The sequence below is a fragment of the Scleropages formosus genome, chromosome 8 (genome assembly GCF_900964775.1).
Source record: "Scleropages formosus chromosome 8, fSclFor1.1, whole genome shotgun sequence".
Taxonomy (NCBI): Eukaryota; Metazoa; Chordata; class Actinopteri; order Osteoglossiformes; family Osteoglossidae; genus Scleropages; species Scleropages formosus.
Window position 1 is genome coordinate 16,390,709 of NC_041813.1, and position 19,311 is coordinate 16,410,019.

The window sequence follows — 19,311 nt, forward strand, 5'->3', positions numbered from 1 at the left end:
CTTGTGTTTCAGGTTAACAGGCAATTCTGAATTGCCTTTTGTATGTGCGAGTGAAGGAGTGCGTGTCATGTCCAGGGTGAACCTTTCTCACACCCTTTGCTTTCAGGGTAGGCATATGACCAATAACTGGTCAAGCAGTTATTGATAATGGCGAGATGGATAATTGTATTGTATTATTAATACGATTAATCTTTCTTAAAAAATCATTCATTATGTATAAATTATGGTGAGCGCTTAAAAAATATAAAATTCAGCATTATAATACAAGTATGAAAAAGGTGTAAATAAATTTAAGTTGCCAAGTAAAAACATTTACTGCTGTTTGCCACCAGTGGGTGAGATGAGAGGTGAGGCCTTGAAGGGCTTTATTGATGAAATGATTGAATTCATACCAAGAGGACAAAATAGCTTCTTTCCCTCTCCTGCATAATTGTGTCACCCCAACCACAATTTCACATGCACTCAGCGCGCTGAATTATTCATCCCGTGAATAAAGTCAGTTTTTTTCGTGCAATTTCAAACTTCAAGTGATTCTTCCAGCTGCTGTTACTGCAATGCGGGGCTTTATTCTTTAGCAAAAATTATACAGAATAGAGTGCAGGGATGCTCCGGCTGCAGTATGATCCCAATGATATTCACATTTTCCCTATGCAGATGTGGACAAATCACCTCAATCCTGTTCTCTTAGTCCTCCTGTTGGTTTACATACTGTTTTTCACTGCTGTATGATTTCACCGCATGGATTTTATTTTACCCATCTGACGCTCATGGACCACGTCCTGGATGTTGTTTCCATGGCACCCCGTTTTTCATGAGATTTATTTGCTGCTTTATCTGCCACTCCAGTAGATCCAGGATATCCCTCTTCTTTAGACTTCCTGGCCTCTTAAAATCTAGGATCATCTGGGCAAAAATCCTCTCCTCGACTCTAAGCACCCTGTAGCTCCTGGAAAGATCTCTTTTCTTAGCCTGTTTGACTCTACTTGAAACAGTACTTGCATCAGGCATGTGTTTCTTATCAATGTGTTGCTGTGGACGGAGGGTGGAAGCTGTACAGCTTTTTAAGGAGTCCCCAGGAGAGGAGGAGGTGCCTTGTGGGTAACCTAATCCAGTCCCTGGGGTCTGCTGCAATCACACTGTTGGTGTCCACCTTGGAGCTAGCATGGCATCCTGGTTATCAGAGCGACAAGAAGAGCTCTCCTGCCCCCTGTGTGGGGAGATCCTGCAAGAGCCAGTAGCACTCTCCTGTCGCCATCGATTCTGCCGCAGCTGCTTGGAAGGCAGCTGGACAGGGAGGGGTGGGGACAGCCAGGGGGGTCACGAGTGTCCGCTGTGCTTCCGGCTCTGTTCTTTGGATGAGTTGCCTGTCAGCAATGCTTTGCAAAGGGCCTGCGATGACTTCCGGAGGCAGCGGAGCCGTGCTGACCCAACAGCATGCACAGAGCACGGAGAGGTGTTGACGCTGTTCTGCGTGGAAGATCTCCAGCCCGTGTGCAAGGTGTGCCGCACCTCGGCCATCCATGGGGGCCACAGGCTGTATCCCCTGGGGGAGGCTTTGCAGGACTGCAAGGTAGGGTTCCCCGTGGGCACATAACCCCTCTACCTTCTGTCATAGAAATACATCAGAAAGCAGAGAGACATAGCGGCTCAAAGGCCCATCTTGCCATGCTTCTCGTCTCTATGCTGTTTCGATCGCCAAAAGCACCTTGGCTGGCCTGTGAAGGAAACCTCTCTCTTTGTTTGGTCACCCTAATCAAATGTTAAAATCAGCCATCATCTGGCGGATCTGTGTCAGATAAAGCAGCAAAAAGCCAATAGGAAGCAGTGGTCTGCCTTCCTTGGGTGGATACTTTGTTGAGTGGAGGTATTTATAGCATCTTGGCAGGGATTATTTATCTTCCTAAAAATAACATAGGTTTTGGAGAGTCTGTTGGTAGAGATGAATTTGACTCCCCCTGTCACTCATAATTGCCTCGCGCCCAGGCTACCCCTTGCACCTGCCCTCCGGAACTCTGCTGAGGTCAACTTTGGCAGCTCGCGGTCCTGCAGATGGTCGCTTCGACGTGGCGTGTGCTTTTAATAATTTGACTCTCAGAATGTTTCGCTAAACCATTATTTCATCACAGGCGGAGCTCAAGAATGCGCTCAAGCCCCTGAAAGAGAAACTGAATGTGTTTAAGAAAACCAAGCTCACCTGTGTGGAAATCTCAGAGCACATGAAGGTATTTTGGTAACACAGACACACTGTGGGTTCAGAGTACAGCTGAGTATAAGGTCGACTCCTCCGACTGTTGACTCCATGTCCCTTTCAGAGTCAGGTGCAACACACTGAGAAACAGATAAAGGAGCAGTTTGAAGAACTTCACCAGTTTCTGCGAGATGAAGAGACAGCCAGGCTAGACTCTTTAAGGAAAGAGGAAGAGGACAAAAGTCTGATCATAACCCAAAAGATTGAGGACATAGAAGATGATATTTCATCCCTATCTGACACGATCAGATCCTTAGAGCAGGAGATGGGAGTTGAGGACATCCCATTTCTGAAGGTAAGGAGTGACCACGCTATAGATGTTTTCAGCGAGGAGCTTGCACTGCGAAGGTTTGGTAGTGTTGGCAGAAGATCCAGAAGAAGAACATATCAGATATCACCACTGTCTACTTCTTACAGGTTACTGACAGTTCCACTAACCGTCCATTAGCAAACCCATGTGTTATGTTGATGCAAACAATGCTTTAAGAATAATGTCCAGTTTTATTGTCTTCTAGAACTACAAGGCCACAATAAAGAGGTATGTGATCTCTGGATGTTTCTCTTTATGTTTTCCACGGTTTGGAGATACCGAAACCTTGTAAACTGAATACTGAAACTGAAATACTTACAGAACCTGGGGCACCTTCCCTGAGCCAGAATTGATTTCAGGAGCGCTGATTGATGTGGCTAAGCACTTGGGCTCTCTGAAGTACCAGGTCTGGGAGAAGATGCTGGATACTGTTCAATACAGTAAGCGCTTATTAGCACAGCTTCTCATTCATCTGTAAACTGGGAGTCCGTATATTGGTGTGTACCTATACTGTACTGCCATAATTATGTGATGAAGCCGTAATGACATTTCCACAGTCTTACAAAGTAAGTGTGACCTTGTTGCAGCTCCAGTTGTGGTGAACCCAAATACAGCTGCCAACTGTTTCATGCTGTCTGAGGACCTGAGCACAGTGCATTACTGCACGGAGACTTTCAATATCCCTGACAACCCTGAGCGCTTTGACATCAGTGCTGAGATGCTGGGCTCTGAGGGCTTCAGCTCAGGCCGTCATAGCTGGGAGGTGGACGTCCGAAACAACACCTACTGGGTTATCGGTGTTGCCAAGGAGAACATCAACCCCAAGGGGAAGCATGTGCTCACGCCAGCAGAAGGCTTCTGGACCATACGACTGCGTAATGGTGAGTACAAGGCGTGCTCAGCTCCATGGACGCCACTAAATGTGACCCAGGAGCTGCAAGTGGTCCGAGTTCAGCTGGACATGGATCGGGGAAAGGTGTCCTTCTATGACCCACGGGAGAGGTCACTTCTTTTCACCTTCACGGACATCATGAGCCCCCGGGTGTTCCCTTACTTCTGCACGGCCTGTAAACTTCATCCGCTGAGGATCCTACCTACCCGGCTGTCAGTCATTCCAGAGAACTACAGGGCATTTCATTAAACCTGTTGTGAGACATCCGAAATACTTATGGATACTTGCCCATTTTCTAGTGAACATACTTTGGTATCAGTTTACTGAGTAGAACCACTGCAGCTGACTGGATAGAAGTAGTCAATTATTCTTAGATTTATCTGACACTTTGGTTCAGAGTGGCTTGGAGTATTAACTTTAAGTTACCCACTTATACAACTGGGTAATTTTACTTGTGGAATGTAGGGTAAGTACCTTAATCAAGGGCACTACAGCAGTAGGTGGGATTCAAACCTGCAACCTTGAGAGCTGAAGGCAGAAGTTCTAACCACTATGCTACCCGCTACCATTCTTCATCTAAACAAAAGCTACCAGACTGCTCAACTGTCTTCAGTTTTTTCCCCATATTAATGAAAAAATCTGTTAGGACACTTGAGTATTTAATTTAAGTTGCACTTCAGGACAACACAGATTAACCATAGCCTTGGAGCGCTGACATTTTGGTTTACTGGGGTATTTACTTCAGTGCTCAGCAGACTGCATGCCAGCCTTAAAAACACAGAATGGTGTGTGTTCTGTAAAACTGCCATGAACAGGTTTATAAAGCGAGTTCGCTGATTTAGCCTTCGATGTGCTTTCTGAACAAATAAACAAATAAGATAGCTGGTTGCAAGGCTGTGTGTCATTAACACACGCTGTCTGAAGCCGCTTGTCCCGAGCGGGGCTGCAGCGAGCCGGAGCCTAACCCGGCAACACAGAGTGCAAGGCTCGAAGGGGGAGGGGGCACACCCAGGACCGGACGCCAGTCCATCACAAAGCACCCCAAGCGGGACTCGAACCCCAGACCCACCGGAGAGCAGGACTCATCCAACCTCGCTGCGCCCCCCTGTTTCATTAACAGAGTAATAAAAAAGCAAGAAGAGAAAAGAAGAATACCAACATGAAACCAAGCTTCTTAGAATGTTTATTTTTTTAAAAAAATGTTTAACTTCTTTTTTCAAGTATGAAATCTTTCAGGAAAAAGCACAGCAGTATTTTTTTATCATGAGGTAATAAATCAGGTCTATACATCTGCGAACACTTGGAGTCATTTATGAAATACTTGGTAAAAGAGAGGGTCAAGAAGTATAACTGAGCATTGTTAATGTATCAGAAAAAATATTAAACAGAAGAACCTGTAAAGTGAAAAACTGTGCATATATAACAAAATGTGCGTCGTGTACATAGCTTTTTGTCACTGACTAAAACATACTTTAGAATTTGGGCAAAACATGTACTACTAAGGAAATCTACTAATATTGTTGAAAAATTAATAAAGAAATGTTATTTGTGGACTGTTTTAAATTAATATTCTGATGACTGCTTCTGTGTTTCTTTATCCTGTTTTATGGGCTATTTATTTAAATTTCATAATCAAGAACCTAAAAACTGGCCCTGTCCTAGACCCAGGTTCACAACTGCAAAATGGCAAAAAATATTTAAAATGCTCTTGAAACAATGAAATACATAGCCAGACTGATAGAAGGGATATTGATGTTTAAATTTAGCCACATGTGGTAGAAATGTTTTTTTTTCCTGTAAATTCTGTCTTTCAAAAATGTGTTCCAACTTTAGTGTGAACACTCAGAATTTTACAAAGGATTTATAAAATCATCAATAAAATCAGTCTGCTACATCCAAACTGCTCCTTTTCCACTTTTTGGTTTGGTGTGTGAAATATCTCTTCACGGTCTGGTAGGTTTTAATTCTTTTTTTAAATAAATTTAATGTTTTCAGATGGCCATGTCACAACTGTAAGACATGAACTTAATTTTTTAGATAAAAAATAAATATGTCACGTATTAAAAATTTTTGCAATTCATTGGTTCAAAGATACCTTTTTACAGACAAGCAAAACAGCTGCTTTATAGATAATATGTGAGAAAACCAAACATAATTTTTTTTCAACTCCATTCACTGTCAACTCATTACATTCCTTCAGATACAAAAATTCTTACTTTGGATTCTGAACATCATAATGTGGAAGTACAATTCTTAAACCCCAATAGTCCAAATGCCAATTTTCAGTCAAGATATGACAAAGTAAGCAGAACAAGAGAAATTTACAAAACTTCTGTAGATGTTATGGATTTCATTGATGGGGGACATACTACCCAGTAAATAAACTTACAGCACATATCACCTGACAAAGATGTATTTTGAAAGAACAGCAAAAAGATCGATTTTAAGAAATTATTTCAAACAAGCACTTGTTCCTTTATGAAGTCTTACAGCCAAGAGCCTAGTCTGTCAAAACATGTAATAAAATTTATCTTAAACCAGAAAATCAAAAAAGTTACCATTTCTTAAAAAATCTAACAATTAAATTCTTCTTAATTTAAATTAAGAAAAAATATTGTTTTGTCCCAGGTTTCAAGAATGAGTGCTGAAAAACAAAGCCAGTTGTTTTCTTTTGAAAGTGAACTACCTGTGGTATCTCGGTAAGAAAAGTGATAAGCACTGTGCCCTAAAATTTGCTCTAACTCTGCAACCTTTAATACTGAAACAGTATCCAGTTATGCTAAATATTATTGATTGCACCTACATTTCTGTGCTGTAGAGCCAACAACAGAAAAAAAAATCACTCCTTGGAAATCCACCAATAAAATACTTAATATCCAGGATATCCAAGAATAGAAGGTCTCATTCCTATAATTCACCAACAGAATGCTCCACTCTGAGTGAATTCAACCAGTGGAATACCTAGCCCACAGGGAATCTGCCAATACAATGTCTTGAACCTAGGAAATCCACCAACAGAATGCCTCACTCCTTGAGAATCCTCTATGGATATGTATCTTTCGCAGATACAGTGATAGCTTAGCTACCGGTCATGGAATCAACTTTAGACAGAAGACTAGTGGCAGGACTGGTCATGGAGAGCTAAGACAGGTAAGCAGAGATACTTTGATAGACTTCTGGGAACACTGTAAGTTCCTCACATCTTCGACTCTCCCGTGTGTTGAACGCTCTTGGAGGCCTGCAAGATGAAACAGAAGGTACAGTGAAAAGCCGTTAGCAATGGTTACCGGTTTCATTCGGTTGAGCTTTGTACCTTCTTGCAAGTTTTGGGATAAGGTTTGGCATCCTGGATACGTGTGTGTAAATGTGTACCCTCTGTGTTGGATGACATGTATGTTCTTGTATTCCTCTGAATTTGATTGTTGAGGTAGCCAGCATGTACACGGTGTGCGTGTGAGTATGTGTTTGTACCTGTGATTTGCTGGACTGGTTGCTGCTGAACTCGGAATACTTCTTCTCTGAGCAGATACTGGTCAGGAGCCTCCTGTACTCATTCCTCACCTGGCACCAATCACATTACATCCAACATGTTACAGTGTCTTGTAACGTTGCAGATTATTTATTATTTTACAAGTTAACTGTATTTTACTAATAGACCATCTCAGATTTTCAAGCAATGATTATATATGTATGTTGATTGAAGGGTCAGACTTTCAGAAATATTATCTGCAAACTGTGAAAAACCACAGAAGCCTCAGTAGTAAAAGCATCTGCTAAATAAATACAGGTGGTCCCCGATTTGCGATGGTTCGACTTAGCGATTTTTACGACTTTACGATGGTGAGCTGGCGATAGACATTCAGTAGAAAACCGTACTTTGAATTTTGAATTTAGATTTTTTTTTCCTGGGCAAGCAACATGTGGTGTGATACTCTGGCGCAATGCTGGGCAGTGACAGCGATCCGCATCTCCCAGTCTGTTATGCAGAGGTGTGTATTAGGTGCATTAAATGCATTTTTGACTTACAATATTTTTGACTTACGATGGGGTTTCGCAGAGCGTAACCCCATCGTAAGTTGGAGACCACCTGTAAATGTAAATGTAAATGTAAGTATAGCAACATGACGGGTGATGCTCTGCCAGAAACTTGCTATGTCACCAATGAGGGTTTCAGGCTGAAGCTTTAGTCTATGTTTCTAGTTTCAGGCGAGACCTGTGTGAGAAACAGACCTGTTTGGTCAATAGGCAATGCATGAGAAAGACCAACACCCCCTGCAGGCTGTTGAAGATGGTGAACAGATACACCATAGCAATCGTGCCTTCCTGGAACATGAAGCAGCCAAAGATCCACATGAGGCCCAGAATGCAGAGCTGAGCGATTGCAGTAACTGTGAAAGTTCTGCAAATGATAATAAACATACAAAATACAAACATAAACATTCCAGCACCAAACCGATGGTTGTAGATTTACAACTGTTACTCTAATACATAAAACCATATGAAATGTATGGATATAAATTATACATTAAATATCGGGTCTCGCACAATGTTTTTTCGCTTACTTAATTTTTTGTAGGTTAGACAGTTCAGGGTTGAGGCTGGAGAACTTCTCAACCAGCTTTTGTATGGTTAACACAAAGAAAAATGTGTTCACCTGCAAAAGAGCGACAGAGAGATGCTGTAATTATTGTATTTCCAGTGGTAGACAGCGTTGCTTGTCAGAGGCTGACGGAGAGTGTCATTGACAAACTCTTCCAGAGGGTGAGTTTAGCAATTAGATTAAACTCTCTTGCCCTGGTTTTTGGAGGGGCTATTACACTGGGACTATTAGCGCCAGCAGCGGGTTTGGCAGGCGGGTCCGGGGTTCGAGTCCTGCTTGGGGTGCCTTGCGATGGACTGGCGCCCCATCCAGGGTGTATCCCTTCCCCCTTCAGCCTTGCACCCTGTGTTTCTGGGATAGTCTCCAGCTTGCAGAGACCCCACTTGGGAGAAGCGGTTGTTGACATTGGTTGGTTGGTATTAGCGCCAGGACAGTCAAAGCCAATGTTATCAGTCCAAGGAACCGAGAAAGACAAGGAGACTAAGAAGGGCGGTGAGGACCACTTACAGCAATAATTGCGCAGACAGGGCCAAAGAAACTCCAGATGAAATGGTCCTTCCGGCTCAACCAACAGCTGAGGGACAAGACAGTACATTGTCTGTTGACAATTGTATGAAAGCATGTATCTCCTCACTGCTGTAACTAACAAGGCAGGTGGGCATGCAGTGTGGGGCACTCACTATTTTTCCGTGCCGTATCCGCTCCAGTTAACGGCAGCAGAGATGCCCACGATAACAATGGGAATGCCATAACCGGCAGCCAGCATGCAGGCAAGCTTCAGCTCTGTGTGGAAGACCAGGACCACCATGCGATACAGCTGCACTCCCTCCAGGCACATCCAGCAGAAGGCAGAGAGGAAGAGGAAGTGGAGCAGGGCTGCCGCAATGCCACAGCCTGTCTGATGAGGTAGAGGTCTTTGGTTACATGCACATATTCTTATACTAGGCAACCACAGGCAACAAAGAGACATACATGAAAGCCCCCATACATGCAAAAACAGACAAGACTCAGAAACAATGATAATATACATGTATATCAATGAAATCATAGTCCAAAAACACATACACACATTGAAATACACAGTTTGTCTCCCATATTTCTTTACAAACATAAGCACAGGAAATACCATGGGCTCCGTTTTGGTGATTCCAATGAGGAAGATGAAATCGGCAGCAAAGAGGCTGATGCACAGGTTCAGGTGGATGGTATTGCGAGTGCCCTTTATGGAGCGGAAGCAGGAAAAGGTGATGATGCAGAGGAACAGGCATACTAGGGACAGGGACAACCCTACCCACGTGATCATCTGCAGCTGCTGCTGGAATTTCTCCTGGAAGAATGAAGATGACATTATGTTGAGAAGGGATAGCAGCTATTTCAACATAGCAATCATGGGCATATGCCACACCGAAAAGCTACTAATCGTAAAATTACAGCAGCGATGATGTTATTTTGCACTGAGAAGATACCAGTCTTACAAAGATAGTGGAGGTCAGAAGGTGGCATAGTCACAGTGAGTTGTGCTGCTACCTTGTAGCATCTGGGTGGTGTGAGAGAATGTTGGTTCAATCTCTGCTCAGACTTTATGTATTTGCATGTTGTTTGTGTGGGTTTCTTCTGGGTGCTCTGGCTTCTTCCCACAGTCCAAACACATGCAGGTCAAGTGAATTGGTGACTGTAAATTGCCCTTAATATGTGGATGGGTGAGTGACTGTGAGTGTATGTGTGTGTGTGTGTGTGTGGCTATCCTGCAAAGGTCTGGTGTCCTGCGCCCAATGCTTCCGGCATAGGCTCTGGATCACCGTGACCCTGATCACAACAAGCGGTTATTGAAAATAGATGAAGGTCTGAATAACAGGAACTGCACATTTTAAAAATGACCAAACTGACACTAATTAGATTTTATATCCAAGGAAGAACTGGTCTGACAAGTTTACCTCTCAAAATACTCCTTGAAGTTTAAAGAATTCAAAAATATTTTTTGTTTAAGGAACTCCACCATCTATAGCTTTAAGATGTCTGGTGACATTTCAGCTTGACAAAAGGTCTGCTCACCTCAATATCGTAGAGTGCCATGAGCACAGCAAAGCTGCTGAGATGGGTGCAGGAACAAATGGTGTGGGTCCCATTTGACTCTGAAACACTGCAGCCTTTCTCTGACCAGCCCCCACCAGAAAGCTTCTCGTCCCAGTATACACAAATGAGGGATCCTTTTTTAGACTGGAGGGCAGACTGGGAAAGCGGCATAGTGTGAGGAGAGAAAGTCTGAAGCTCATGAGACCAGGCAACTGTAGGGAATGACCAGACTTTACCTTCAAAAGGGAGAAGGTCAGGAAGATGGGTTTCTCCAGATGCGCTGTATTTGGGTTGCTCACTTTGGCCGACACTACTTTGGAGACCAGTTTATATCTCATGCCCTGGCTGAAATTACTCATTCCATGGAAGGAATTGTTTGTGGAAGACTCGAGGTGGTTGTAGCTGACCAAACAGATGGAAGTAAACCCTGGTTGAAGAGACGCAGTTGGTCAAAAGAGTTCCCGACAAAATGTTAAAATAGTTTCCAAAATCATGAAACAAGAAGCAGAAGTTCCTCAAAATAAAATCACCAGGTAGCCACATCAGTAATGAACATACGGACTGTGTTGCCTTTGGAACCAAGTCTGGAACACTCAGAAAAACACTGTGTTTTTATTATGTCGATTCTTTTGCATTTTCCATTCAGTTTTGTTGGATTAAACATACTTTTGGCATTAGTTTGTACTACATGTCAGTTTTTGGAAAAATATTCCGCATTCTTGAAATCAGCAAATTTTGTCAAATTTTTGCACCGGGTTCCATGCACAGAATATTCCAATACCTTTTAGGATCTGATGCTTTCTAGAATGTTTTGGTACTTTCTAGAATGTTCCAGTAGCGGCAAGATTCTGTAGCTAAAACTGACACTGTAGAAGAACTAGTGGTGTTTCTATAATCAGCAAACCTTAACTAATAATATTCAATGCAAAAATTACACAACTAAGAGCTCTAGGAATGTTTATTACATTGTGAGATATTTAAGGTTGTGATGACAAAGCCAAAGTAAGTCAATGGAAACCTGGGGTCATACCGTATCCTTCAGTCGTCTCCCACTGGGTGTCCAATTTGACATGTTCAGAGGACAGCATGACAGAACCTTGGGGTTGGGTTGAAAAGCTCTTCAAGATCTGGACCACTGCATTAAAACATATTGCTGTGTTACTGCCTGAAGTAAGTGGGCATTGGACCTGCATCTCTAAACCTTGACTTCCAAAACCAACATTTCTAAGTTTATACGACAACTTCCTGAATATTTACAGGTTTGAGAATCACAACTACATTTATTCATTTGGCAACTATGTGAAACTAACTAAACAAATGACTTCTGTTTATGTAAAGACATCATACTCTCTAAATAGATTATTTGTAATCAAAGCACTCCGCAATAAGCTTCTCTGAAGGAAGTAGAAAAGGATGAACGCACAGACAGGTTCACCACATTGTTCTTAGCTAAACCGTTGTATAATGTGAAGCCCTTCTTTGTTTAATGGCTTAACTAAGGATAATTTATTGTGGAGGTTTAATCAAAGAGTGTAATAAAAACTAGCTTGAAATGAAGGATTTTAGATGACAATGCCAGAAATGAATAGCCCTCTTCCACTGGGATGGTGAAAAAAAAAAAAAGAGCAACTACTACTCTGGAGAAGGGTGGTTCTGCTGTCAGTCTCTACCTGTCTGTGCAGAATCCATTTTGGTCTCTGGCTCGGAGAGCAGTAGGCTTATCATTTGCACAGTATCCTCAACTGAGCTCAGCAGTTTGCTCACTTTCCAGCTGTCATCCAGTGGTCCGTGTTTCAGGACCTCATCTACTATGGTCAATAACCTCTTTACAGAGAGAGGCAGAGAAAGAGAGATGGAGATGAAAGTGAATCTCCTTTGAACGCTGTCGAATATTACTTTACATGATGTGTTAGTGAGTGCATGGTTAAGGCTTACTTTCAAGAATGTAACTGCATCGGCTTGACCCGCGGCACTTTTTGTGGCCAGTGCTAAGCAGGTATTTCTCAGCTGATTCTGCATCTCCTGAAAGTTTGGTGAGCTCTGGGAGAACAGAGAGTGGTGATGTTGACAAGGGCTGAACAGAAGGTTGAGAAATGGGACGATATGGCTTGAATGTAGTTAGCTGGATATTCAGAAGATCCCAACAGAGGGAAGCCATTAAGTGCCTACCTGGAGAGTGGCAGTGTCCAGAGTGTACTGGTCACACTTCAGGTCTGCGGGAAGACATGGGAGCATGTGGTTACTGACTATCTGCCAGTTGAGCTGTCCCCATATTTAGGTTTGGGAAGAATCTGCCTCCCTTGTGTTGTTTCCCTAGCATTAGAAGTCCAGGATGTGGATACAGCTGGACTGGACAGGTCACTGGTTGTCTGTCTGGCAGTTAGATTTTGTCAGTGGTTGCCTGTTAGCGTCAGAGCAAAAACCTGCCCTACACTACTCAAGGTATGAATACAATTCTTCTTTATCATCTTGGGGTGTGTGGACGAGTAGATTCTTAATTTGGGAGGCATTAAGCCCAATGTCTATTAAACCACAATGGAGAAAGTCTTATTTGTAATGATTTTCACTGCACATCCTGTTTTCTTGTCTTCTTGCTCTTAGCTCTTTGACACTTCTGCAGACTGCAGGAAGCAGTCTGTACCCCTGTCCAATAAGCTAAGAATAATAACTTCTATTTACAACACCCAGAAATAGGTAGGAGACATTGTCTCATTCTCTCATTGTCCAACTGAAGTATTTCTTCCAACTCAATAAGCAACTGTACTGTACTGTACTGTGCAGTGTAGTTGCATTGCCATGACAATGTGCAGTTGTGAAAGCTGTAAAAATATGGCTTAGGTTACATCTTTCCTTTTAAGTTGCTGAAGCAAAGTAATACTGACAGATGACTGAGCAATACTGAAACAGTTCATTTCTGCTTTGGGCCCCAGTAATGACTTCACACAAAAGAGGAAGTGCACCATGTGCAAAGAGTTACTGAGCATTTAAGGTTACGCAGGGTCATTGCTCATTATATTTATTTATTTAGTAGATACTTTTCTTCAAAGCAGCTTCCAATGAACTCTATGTGATGTTATCAGCCCACACACCTTACTCACCAAAGTGACTTACACTGCTAGATACACTACTTACAATGAGTCACTTATCCATACATCAGTGGAAGACACACTCTCTGTCACTCACACACTATGGGTGAGCCTGAACAGCATGTCTTTGGACTGTGGGAGGAAACCAGAGCACCCAGAGGAAACCCACCCAGACACGGGGAGAACATGCAAACTCCACACAGACCGAGCAGGGATCAAACCCATATCCTCTCACAGCATAACAGTACTACTCACTGCGCCACTATGCTGATTCGTATCATTCATCTCACTAAGTACAAGATCAGTAGGATTTTGAGGTGTCTTACCTACACATTTCCCAGTGCCATTAGTGAAACTGGTGTTGCCTGATGTTGATATGAAACCGGGTTGACACTGACAGTCGTAGTGGCCGTTTGTGTTGCGGCAATATGCATTCTGACCACAGATGTCTGGCGTGATGGAGCATTCGTCTATATCTGTGTGGGTGAAAGAAAAAGGATGAAGAGGAGCTCTGATGTCCTCATCTTCATTGGAGTAATGCTGGTGTCTCTCAGACTAACATTTTCCAGACCCATTCCTCTCAAAGTCAGTGGTGATTTCAGAGTATGTTTAGACTATATGATTCAAGTACACTTATATCAAATTCCAAATGGTGGGGACCAACATTCAGAATGCATTTTGTTTCATGTTTTCAGCTTGATCTGGTCCACACACACACACACACACACACACACACATTTTCAGAACCGCTTGTCCCATACGGGGTTACGGGGAACCGGAGCCTACCCGGTAACACAGGGCGTAAGGCCGGAGGGGGAGGGGACACACCCAGGACGGGACGCCAGTCCGCCGCAAGGCACCCCAAGCGGGACTCGAACCCCAGACCCACCGGAGAGCAGGACTGTGGGCCAACCCACTGCGCCACCGCACCCCCTGATCTGGTCCATTAGGTAAATATTTTCCTTACCAACACAGGTTATGTTCCTGGCCTGTTGAACAGTTTCAGCTTCAGGGCCGGGATTATATCCAGATATACAACTGCAGGAGTAAGATCCAATTGTATTTCTACATTCGGCATTTAGGCCACAGATCTTGGGTTCTTCTATACACTCGTTTATATCTGCAGATAGACAGACAGGTTTCTCATGATTAAGTGCTGATGGATCACTTCACAGCTGCAGAAGGGATCCCTTTGGCCCATTAAACTTGGTACATCCAGGCAGGCCAAATGAGCCACCCGAAATACTTTTAATTTAAATCTTGGTTTCTGCTTAGACCAAAGGGTACATGCAAATACAAATGCTGATGCCTAAAAGCTGGTGGCTGAAATGCTTCATTTAGCTTGCTGTTGTACATCACAGGTGGAGTTCAGTGAAGATCTACAATGTATTCTCTCAGCCGAAAGTTGGAAGAAAAAAAGATAGTGTACGCTGTGTGCGATTTCAGTGTTGGGTCATTCTGGGTTCAGCAATCAAACAGTGACAACACACTTGCTGCAGTGAATTCATATGGTTGAAGGTAACTTGTAGAGGGAGCATGAAAGCCTTCTGAAGTTGTGTTTTCAGGTGTCTTACCTTTGCATTGTCCCGTACTGCTTGTGAAATTGAATGATTTTGCCCTGTAACCATGTTCACACTGGCAGTAGTAACTGCCATTTGTGTTGTAGCATTTTGCATTGTTGCCACAGATACCTTGAGAGATTGTGCATTCGTCCATATCTGCGTGAATAAAAAAGTCTTTTGAGAACAGCTAACAGAGTATCTGGCTCAGACACACTTGTCTTCACTACAGCACTGCTGAAACCTTGACTTCTGGGAATCATGGACCACAAACATTAGCAAGCAACATTATATAACTAACATTTAACCCTAAATTAAGTGGATCTGAGAATAAGAAAAGTGCATAGCACTACCGAATAAGTGATTTGGCACATTCCAGAGGTGAGTCTCAAGTAGAATGAGACTTACCCTCACATGATCCTCCAAATTGTTTTGTTTGAAATCCAGGGGGACATTGTACATTGCATGATCCCCACATCAGAAGACCTGTTGGAAAGAAACATGATCATCTGTGTGATTCCTCATGGATTTTCAGCAGTTTTCTGTTGTGATCCATGAGATTTTTCTTTCCTAGAATGCTGCAGTGGTGATTACATCAATAGACCAATACATTAGATGCCCTTCCAGGAAACTTGCTACCATAGCAGTTTGGCTTGATAACAACTGTGATGTGGTAATGCAGCACCGCAAAGATACCAGAAACGGGTGCCACAATGAATCGCCTTCAAAGCTCAACTTCAAAAACTGCTCACCCAAGTCTGTTCTCTTCACATAACCATTTGAATGCTACAAGCTCCTGCCTTAAAATTAATTTACCCACTTGTGCATCATGGTTGGCAAGATATTGCTACCAATCATGACCATGTTCGGGAGAACTCTGGTGACCCAGCCTGGGTGTTTGTTTTTTTTTTTTTCACTGCCTCAGGAATATATTTAAAAACCTGTTTTTCACAAACGGCAAGCAAGTCAATAAATAAATAAACTGAGCATCACCTCATTTATGGCAATTTCTAGGTTGTGTGTTACATGAAACTAGTCTCCCATTTGAATATCTTTTCCTGCTTATAATGGTTATAAGCTGACTTTCATTTGGAACGTAGTGTTCCTCTAATGACAAATACTGTACTTTAATATATTACCAGATTAATTTTCATGGAACTTTTCTAATTTTCACTGGATTCAACAGATGTTCAACACTGATTTACATTTACATGTTTGTCTTTTCAGTCAGGTCAGAATAAATGATCTACATTTACACTTACATTTACATTTATTCATTTAGCAGATGCTTCTCTCCAAAGCGATGTACAACTCATAGAAAATAGGATGTGTGCATTACATTAGCAGAAAGTGAGACTTACATGTAGACGTGTGATTCTAAAGCACAGTTCGTTACTTTACAGCAAAAAGATCTCTGAGAACGCTGTGCTATACGCTCGCTGCCTGTACTGTGTGTGTAAGTGTGTGCACATCAGAGAAGCTGTAACTGCGGTGAATTTCTTAGCAGGTAACTGAGATGAGGAGTTTTAAAATCCTTTTTTCCATGAATCTATCATCTCGAAGCTTACGAAGGGAACTTCCATGATCTCATTTTGACCTTAGTGACCTTGTTATTCACCAGGATTCTGAAAAGTCATGAATATCAAGGTAAAATGTTGACTTTTTTTTTAAAAAAAAGCTTGGAAGAACAGTGTTAGAAATACAGTGTGAGATTTTGTCTTTTGCTTTCAAACACACACGCGCACACACACACACGGAGTGCGAGGAAACAATGTCCACTTTACGCAGTATTTCTCTGACAATAAGACACTATATTGTGAAAGAACTTATGACACAAACACACACATACACTGGCAAACAGACCATATCCCCTCATTATATCTAGCTATCCCCCACCTGTACCTCACCCACATAGGCACACAAACACACAGAGTCTCTTATAACCGTTACACAATGAGAGGAAATTTTAGATTTTTCAGAAATCTGCTTTCCACATTCCTGATATGCTAGCATACACTATAAAACAGACGATTACTTGTTTCATTACTCATCCATATTTTGTTGAGTACTTTCTTCAGATGACAGCTGTCGTATTAAGACCCTACGAGCATCCAGCTATTATTCTTCAAATAAACTTCAGTAGTGACAGTTACATATTGTCGAGCTCAGATTTCAACAGCATCGTTTCCCCTCACATGTGAGCACCACGCAGAGTAGTTAGGAGAGTAACTCACCCAGAAGCAGGAGATACACCCTGGAACCCATCACAGGAAAGGAGAAGAGACAGCTGTTGTAAAACAATCTTTAAAAATTTGAGATATTCATCCACCAATCTTTCTTGCTTGGAAAAGCACAGTTTTTGTTCATGGTCTGAGGTTTGTTGTCTGTATGAAGGTATGTCTAGCTATCTTTTCCTTTTTCTGTCCCTCTCTCTCTCTCTCTCTCTCTCTCTCTCTCTCTCTCTCTCACTCTCTCTTTCTCTCTCTCTCTCTCTCTCTCTCTCTCTCTCTCTCTCTCAGTGCCATTTCCTTTAAATTTGGTTTTGACTTTTATTGGACATACGTTCTCCGCAGACTGGCATTAAGGAGAGAGGAAAATGTAGAGGGCAACTGCTTATATAAAAAACAGGTAACTAGTACACTTACACGCTGTCTGAACCGCTTATCCCATACAGGGTCATGGGGAGCTGGAGCCTAACCCAACAAAACAGGGTGTAAGGCTGAAAGGGGCGGGGACACAGTAAGGACTGGATGCCAGTCCGTCGCAAGGCACCCTAAACAGGACTCGAACCCCAGACCTACTAGAGAGCAGGACCCAACCCAACCCAACCCACCACACCACACCACACCACACCACACCACACCACACCACACCACACCACACCACACCACCTAGAAAACTTAAGACAACCTTTTTATAGTACTTTGTGTTCATCTCCATGACAGCTGAGCATGTCTGCAAAGTCTCTGGCAACCTATGAAGTACCTCTCTCTGCTCCTAGGTTGGGTCCACCGTGTGACCCCCCTGCAAAAGATCGGACCAAATCCACCTTTCGGACACAACGTTCCAAGCCGTGTCTGGCCAGCCAGTCCTGTGAGGGTCACGTCATTGTGGGGGCGAGATGATGAAAGGTGGATGTCTTTCCCGCCTTTGTGATTTAGGCTGAATCAACCCTAGCTGGGCGGATGGACAGAGGTCCAACATAGACAATGGAGGGTCCAGTGCAGCATTTTACCATTCTCTTGCTGCCATTCCCTCAACTGTTTCTCTTTCCTCTCTTTTCCCCAGACACTTTCTCATCAAGGCCACTTAGAATTCTCTTGAATCAAGGACTCATTATACAACCAGACACTAAAGACATAAAGACTTGTGAGAAAAATTGCCCTTGTCTGATTTAAATAAGAATTAAAAGAACTGAACACTTCATACATAATGCCCACCTGATGTATTTATAAACTGTTACGTGGAAGAAAACACCACTCATTCTGGTTAGCTGAGAGTAGCCAGTTATTTCACTGTTGGAGTTAGACGGTCTAAATATACATACACACACACTGAAACCACTTGTCCCAAGGAGGGTTGCGTCAAACCGGAGCCTAACCCGGCAACATAGGGCGTAAGGCTGGAGGGGGAGAGGACACACCCAGGATGGGATGCCAGTCCGTTACAAGGCACCCCAAGCAGGACTTGAACCCCAAACCCACCAGAGAGCAGGTCAAACCCACTGCACCACCACACTGTCTATACACTGAAGTTGTTTTTAATGGACCCCCCTGTTTTTGTTGAATGACAGCTGTGTGTCTCATCGTTTGATTCACAATTCCTACATTGCATGGGTCTGAATTATAATTATAATGGGTTGATCTCTTGATACTGCATGCATACTACTGGGAGGGGAAAAGTAAAGCTTGAAACAAAATAACAATAATTCCCAGAGCAGGGGGTTCCCCTTGAAATCTGAAAAGTGAACTTAAGTTGTACTTGACTGGTATTACCCAGCAGGGAGATACAGGAATCCACAGTAGTTTTATTTTTCCCACTTTTCTAAATTTTATCCTTGCTTTTTTGTGTAAATTGTGCTGACAAAATTTCGGTGAGAACGTGGATTATTTATAGCATGTCAGTGTTCACCTAAGCAGTGTTACTAGGGGAAGTCCTTTAAACAGCAACGGCTTATTACTATGGGACGGCAAACCACAAGGGTGGTGTTCTGCAGGAACAGGAAATTAAGAAACATTCAGTAGGATTTACTTTTTCCACCCAGTAATGTATAAGAAGACAGATCTTAAAAAACCCGTAAGTGACTCAAAATGCTTATAAATTGGACTAAAGGATGGGCGACTACTGGACAAGACGACTCTGAAATGAATCCCGCCCTGTAGCACTCTCCCTGTTCAAAGGGGTTACTTTCATTGTTGGGCCATGTGAAAGAAGAAGCTGTTGTGCTGGGTGTTCATTTTTTTGTTTTTTTTGTTTGTGTGCCGAGGACACGAGGACATCGTGTTCATCAAGCTGCGTTGCTGATGGCCCTGCCTCCCTTCGC

The 19,311-nt window shown here is 42.8% G+C and overlaps 2 protein-coding genes across 2 annotated transcripts; one reads left to right on the forward strand and one right to left on the reverse strand.

Annotated features, from left to right (window-relative positions):
* The first annotated feature begins 1,127 nt into the window (after positions 1 to 1,127).
* Positions 1,128 to 3,936, forward strand: trim35-13 (tripartite motif containing 35-13). Its single transcript, XM_018754603.2, has 6 exons — positions 1,128 to 1,570; positions 2,127 to 2,222; positions 2,313 to 2,543; positions 2,764 to 2,786; positions 2,880 to 2,998; positions 3,146 to 3,936. The coding sequence occupies exons 1-6, from the start codon at positions 1,163 to 1,165 to the stop codon at positions 3,697 to 3,699; spliced, it is 1,431 nt and encodes a 476-aa protein (XP_018610119.2). The 5' UTR covers positions 1,128 to 1,162; the 3' UTR covers positions 3,700 to 3,936.
* A 532-nt stretch (positions 3,937 to 4,468) lies between these two features.
* LOC108935751 (CD97 antigen-like) lies at positions 4,469 to 17,234 on the reverse strand. The gene is made up of 18 exons (XM_018754595.2): positions 17,003 to 17,234; positions 15,177 to 15,254; positions 14,784 to 14,927; positions 14,177 to 14,329; positions 13,536 to 13,685; positions 12,293 to 12,336; positions 12,059 to 12,163; positions 11,794 to 11,947; positions 11,154 to 11,258; positions 10,360 to 10,550; positions 10,103 to 10,279; positions 9,177 to 9,377; positions 8,731 to 8,948; positions 8,558 to 8,624; positions 8,013 to 8,104; positions 7,681 to 7,849; positions 6,922 to 7,011; positions 4,469 to 6,688 (listed from the first exon to the last, which is right to left on the reverse strand). The coding sequence occupies exons 1-18, from the start codon at positions 17,031 to 17,033 to the stop codon at positions 6,647 to 6,649; spliced, it is 2,211 nt and encodes a 736-aa protein (XP_018610111.2). The 5' UTR covers positions 17,034 to 17,234; the 3' UTR covers positions 4,469 to 6,646.
* Between the last annotated feature and the right edge of the window lie 2,077 nt (positions 17,235 to 19,311).